The 6,000-nt window shown below is 39.8% G+C and overlaps 1 protein-coding gene across 1 annotated transcript in view; it reads left to right on the top strand.

Moving 5' to 3' along the window:
• The window catches only part of LOC107747183 (sialoadhesin-like), a 5,155-nt gene extending 3,637 nt beyond the window's left edge, over positions 1-1,518 (top strand). Inside the window, exons 5-9 of the mRNA XM_016561617.1 lie at positions 7-237; positions 316-418; positions 548-593; positions 770-1,032; positions 1,173-1,518. Coding sequence (XP_016417103.1) covers positions 7-237; positions 316-418; positions 548-593; positions 770-1,032; positions 1,173-1,206 — 677 coding nt within the window. The 3' untranslated portion in view covers positions 1,207-1,518. The remainder of the gene's footprint in view (positions 1-6; positions 238-315; positions 419-547; positions 594-769; positions 1,033-1,172) is intronic.
• Positions 1,519-6,000: the final 4,482 nt, after the last annotated feature.

Genomic DNA, 6,000 nt, shown 5'->3' with positions numbered 1-6,000 from the left:
TCAGTCCATCTGGTGAAATAGTGGAGGGAGATTCAGTGACTCTGAGCTGCAGCAGTGACTCAAACCCTCCTGCTCTGAACTTCAGCTGGTTTAAGGAGAATCAAAGCTCAGCTGTTGGATCTGGACAGAGTTTCAGCATCTCCAGCTTTAACTCCAGTCACAGCGGACGCTACTATTGTGAGGCTCAGAATAAACATGGATCTCAGAGATCAGCGTCTGTTTCAGTCTCTGTTAAAGGTATTCACCATAAACAGACACTCTTTGAGTTTCATCTGTCTCTAGTGTGAAATTATCTTCATGAACTTCTTGTTTCAGGTGTTCAGAGAGCTGCTCTGCACACAGTTATTGGGATTGTGGTGGGATGTGGAGGATTGATCATCATCATCATCATCATCATCATCATCAGTGTGTTTATTAAGTGAGCTCCTGCATTATAAAGTCATTTTACAAGTTAACACAAATGCAGAATTTGTTAAACTTATTGCAACATGTTAAATGTTACTTGCAATAAATTATACTGTTCAGTACTTTGTAACAAAATTTCCAGGAAGAAAAGGAGAGACTGTGGAGCTGACGTTGTCAGACAAAATCAGGCAAGTTTGATAATACATATCTCAATCTACAAAAGCAGCAGGACCATGATATAGATATTATATTTGACTATAAAAATTAAGACTTAAAAAGTAATGTACTGTTGCTTGACTAATATTTGAGAAAATATTTCAGATTGATCTCACGATAACTGTGTGATTGTTATTTTATAAAACAGCAGGATGATCGTGTGGGCAGATCAGCAGAAACGGCTCCGACCAATGACGTTCCAGTGTATTCACTAGTATCAGCCAATCAGAGGGATGATCTGTATGCCAACATTAAAGCGAAGAAACCCAAACGCTCTGGGAGAGAACAAACAGAAAAAGACTCTGGAGGTGCTGAAGAGATTCAGTATGTCAGTGTCCATCACTTCAAGAACAAAGACATGAACAAGACTGAAGAGACTACTGAGATGCAACATCTATCTGATGACAATAGGTGAGAAACGTTTCGTCTGAACCCAAATGAAACCTATTCAATGCTTAATCAGACCTCTTGTTTTTTTGTTGTCGAAATGATGGATGGTCACCTGCTGGTGGGATTTTCTGAAATGCCATATTCTTTTAATTTCTCCCCAGATCTGAGGACGTGATCTACAGCTCAGTCAATTGAAGAACATGTGGTCGATCCGCATCCTATTGATGCTCATCGGAGACCTGGATTTGAGTCCATCCCAGGTCCATGTTCCAGCTCCCTCTCCGCTTGATTTCAACCATTTACATATTTATGGGACTGTTCTGCTGTTTGGACATTAATGGCTTTCAGCTTAAAATCCACTCGTTTATTACGATCTTAATTGTGAATATCACACACACTGCCTTCACTCTACACTCACACATGGACGCCACTCAGACCTGTAATAGCCCTTTAGCTCTCGCTTTGTAATGTCAATGTGGAACAAATGTTTTCTTTTGTGTGTTTATACCGACATTTTATTGCTAAATACATTAAATTTTAACATTGTCAGAAAGTCTTTATTTTCATTATGACATCATTGTTATGACAATTTAGCACATTTTATCTTAATTGCTGCTCTGGTCTATTTGCCTATAAATAGCTGAACCAAGTTATAATAATTTTCAACTACCTGCTCATAAGACATATGTTTTCAGATATCTATTTTTATTTGGTTATTGAGAGTGTTGATGCCGTTAGTGACATTCACACAAAGGCACTTGTAACCATAATTTTAGCCATTTAAAATGAATTAAAGTATAAAAAAAAATTACAATGGAGCTTGGCAACAAGCTTCACACTGTAAGTTGATGAGTTGGTTTACCTGCCTCTGGTAATAGAGCCTTTAGATGTATGCTGAGGCTTTTGAGGTCGGTTAGAATCTGCAATCTCTGATCCAGTTCGTTTACCGTGTTCCATGGCTGCAATACGCTTAATGCCACCAACTGGCAACCCGGGGTGTCGAAATACTAATGGGCAAACTGGCAGTGTGTGGAATCAATCAGACCAAAACAAAAACAGACATTCCAACACAGAACCAGTGTTGCCAAGTCTACAGTTTTCTGGTGGAATTGGGCTAGTTTTATACTGCTGCCATGGGTTGTTTTTTTAGTCCGTAGGTTGAAGCAAAGGCCTCCACCCCCCAGGAATGTGATTTTGACCAAGGTGGAACCCTGTGTTGTATATAAACAGTCATTTCAGCATTTTATAGGAATGCTCCAGGTACTAACATAACCTTGGGTTCCCTGAAATAACAGTAATGAGCATTGCGTATACCATGCTTGAGGGAAAATTCTGTTTTCTCAGAATACTGAAGCCTGATTTGTTAATGTTCTTGTTGTTACCCAAACAAATGGAATTTCAGCTCGCCAAAATGAGCAGGGCTGACTGCCTATACAAGTCAGCACTGAGTGTCATTTCATCAGAATCTTTCGACTGACAATCAGCAGCGTCCACTCATTTACAGATTTTTTGGCATTTGGTCCACTATAACAGCTGTATTTTGCATGTGTGCGTGCAAAGTATAGGTTGAACGGGCTCAGCATTTATAGTGCAAACAGCGCCACCAACACTCAGAGCTGAACGGGAAATTGGAAGGCAAGCGCAAGACTTCTTTGAGGGAGGTCCAGCCATGGCAGGACTTAGTCCTCTCCTTTTCTTTTCTGCTGAATCAGGATGGATTCTGCAGCTCAGTGTCCAGCATCACTTTGGCCCTGGTGCTTGGGGAAGGGATATCACTTTGCAGTCTGAGGGCGCTGTCGGAGCTCAAGGTCTGACTTCGACTGAGGCTGAGAAGGTGACTGAGCAGGATTTGCAGGCTGTTGAGTCGGCGAAGCCTTCTGGCGACATGAAACAGGAAGTGGTACATAGCTTGCGATGACTTCTGCACTGCAGTGAAGCGCTCCACGAAACCGTCCTGAGCACGGCCAAACAGCCCAATGGGGGAGCCTGGGGAGTCGAGGAAGGTGGCTTTGTCTGTGTCCTTGATCTTAGTAAGGTTTAACCAGATCTAACAAGATGGCCATCGCCCTGCCGATCGCCTGGGCAGTCATACGTAGCACGTAGAGTCAGGTCAGTCACGCTGCTCAGCTCCTTGAAAGAAGCAGGGTTCGGGCCTGACTCTTCCATGGCACAGAGGAGCTTGGCCTGGAAAATCTGGAGGACCATTATGGTATGGAGCACTGAGCCAGCTTGTCCAGCCATGCAATATGTTTCTTCCTCCGAGGCTTCTGGGAGGGGAGAAGCAGGAGAGTGCGAGGGGCGGGACGGCTTTCATGAAAGAAAACGATCTGCAAGTGTAGCAAGGCGAGACTCATGCTCTCATAATGAGGCCAGTCTGTTTCTGTTTTCCTCTGCATGGATGCAGCCCAGGCAAGCGACGCACTCAATGTGCTCGTCCCAGGCATGCAGGGGTGCTCTGCACATGGCAAGTAGCAGGTTTCTTCATTCTTCTTTCTTTGGCATCCAGTGAGGAGATGATCTTGGTGCTGTAGGAGAACGACTGTGAATGTGAAAAATTGTGACTTATATGGGCAGTCATCCCCCACCTTTTTGCATGCTAAAATGCATTTGTTTGTGCATCTACACGAATGTTAACAAATCAGGCTTCAGTATTTGGAAAAAAAAGAATGATATTTTCCCCATAGTGTGGTAAATGCAATGTGAGTGAACCGTGTCAATGTGAGGGAACACGTCAATTTAGAATAAGAAAAGAATAGTTTCTTTCTTACCTTTGTAGTCTGAAAAGTCCATTCAGAGAAAAAAAAACTTTATGTACAGTTGGCAATGTGTAACATGAGGACGCGCAATTTTTGAGAAGGTTGCATATAACGTTCGTCTAATTAATGACACTGACGTTGCAAATATGCAAATAAGAATGTTAACCCATGGAATTTACAGAGTGAAACAGCAGCTTATGAATACACAGGATTAATTGTTAACCCTAGGTATATTATAAGCAGTGTGAAACAAGAAGCAAGATAACCCAGGATTCAGTTTACCTGGGGTTTAGGATGACCCAGGGTTAACCATTTCAAATGTGAAAATGTAGGTTATTTTTTTCTCGTGATAGTTGAGACTTATTTGCATAGAGACAGGAAATGTTATCATTTATATCCCCTGCTTATCACGCCTGTTTAGTCGTCAAACTTACCATCTACACTCTGACTACTAGTGAAGAAAGCTACTGCAAACAAGGTATGCGAGTTTTATTTGATAAAGAGTTTGTGAAATGTAGTGGTGTGAGAGAAGAAACTGATAGCTTTTGGTACAAAATGTTTGTCGGTGGGTCACTTCTTTATTGACCATGTTATGCCAAACAGGACCTTAGTGGACCTTTATATCACAGGGCCTGAGGATGCTGCACTAAGCTTGGAGACACTAAATTGATTCATTTAAAGTAAGTTTTAGCAAATGGCTGCAATATAACAAAGAGTGAAAAATTTAAGGGGGTCTGAATACTTTCCGTACCCACTGTAGATATTTATTATGATGAATATGATTTGGTAGTAGGTCAGCTAGGCAATGTACAAAGCTTTAAGCTCTCATTCCCTTTTTGAGTCCTGTGACTTTTACTATTACGCAGTGAATAGTAGCAAAAGCCATTAAAACCCATTATAACCAGTGATATTTTCCACACTGGATGCGGCACAAAATGATGTGAAATGACAAATCCCCGACAGTAAACTGATGCCATCCAGTGTAGACACGGTGTTAGAATGCAACATAATAATCTGATGTTGCAAAAAGAAAAAACAAATGGAAAGGACAAAGGAAAAGCCTTAAGCTTGTTTGAGACTCATTTTTAACATGTATGAGCAATGTAACCACAGTTAGCAGAGCAAAACCTCCACTTCACCCCTGATCTTATCAGTTGTTTGGGTGATGGCGAGTCACAAGATGGTTTTTGAGTAGCATTTGTGCAGTGGTGGACGAAGTACACAAATCAAGTACTTGAGTAAAAGTACAGATCCGTATAATAAAATATTACTTCAGTAAAAGTACTCAGTTTTCAATTTTACTTGAGTGAAAGTAAAAATTACTTGATTTTTTATGTACTTAAGTAAAAAGTACAGATAGATGAATGTTTATTTTGCAGTTTTATATAGACTACTTTTAGCATTTAATTTTATATTAGCATATTTTTTTTTATAATCCTACTGCTCAAAATACCTGGGATTTTCCCAAAATAACCAATAAGGAAATAATGAATATAATAAGGAAAATATCATTATATTTTCATAATGATTTTTTTCTTAAACCTTTTTCTGTGGTGTAAAACACCCCTGGCCAAATGCCCCCAGAGGGCATCACTTCCCACTTTGATAATTACTGTAGTTACCATGTTCTGAACATCACATCCTTTCTTTTCCCCCAGATATAATCTATCTAGGTGGTTGAATAAAAATATTTGGACTTTATTAAAAAAAAAATTACCTCAAATTATCACCGGCAGGCTCGTTAGCTAGACAGTTAGCATCAGCTAACAATATTTACTTATTTTCAGTATGGTTATGAATAAACATTCATATCTGTCTACTCGGCTAGTTAATCCAAACAATATAAAAATGTATACTGTTGATAAACAATATAAAAACAGACGTCACATAGGGCTAAATGCATAGCATTTTAATAAAACTGTTAACGTTACGCAGCGGGGTATATGAACGTGCATGAGTTTCAGCATGGTTATGAATAAACATTTATATTTGTCTACTCGGCTAGTTGATCCAGATACATAGTGTAGCTTAGGCTATGTGTGCTGACAAACAATATAAAAACAGACGTCACATAGGGCTAAATGCATAGCATGTAAGTAAAACTGCTAACTTTACAGCAGTGGGAAAGATGAACGTGCATGAGTTATTTTATTTAATCTGTGTTATTTTAATGTTTTTTGACCTAAAACATAGAGACTCTGATGTTAATGTGGCTGCATTCAAGCATTTCAGT

This window comes from Sinocyclocheilus rhinocerous, unplaced genomic scaffold (genome assembly GCF_001515625.1).
Source record: "Sinocyclocheilus rhinocerous isolate Xijiao unplaced genomic scaffold, SAMN03320098_v1.1 scaffold1310, whole genome shotgun sequence".
NCBI classification, from domain to species: Eukaryota; Metazoa; Chordata; class Actinopteri; order Cypriniformes; family Cyprinidae; genus Sinocyclocheilus; species Sinocyclocheilus rhinocerous.
The sequence above is the reverse complement of the archived record's forward strand: the minus strand, read 5'-3'. Positions and strand labels throughout refer to the sequence as shown.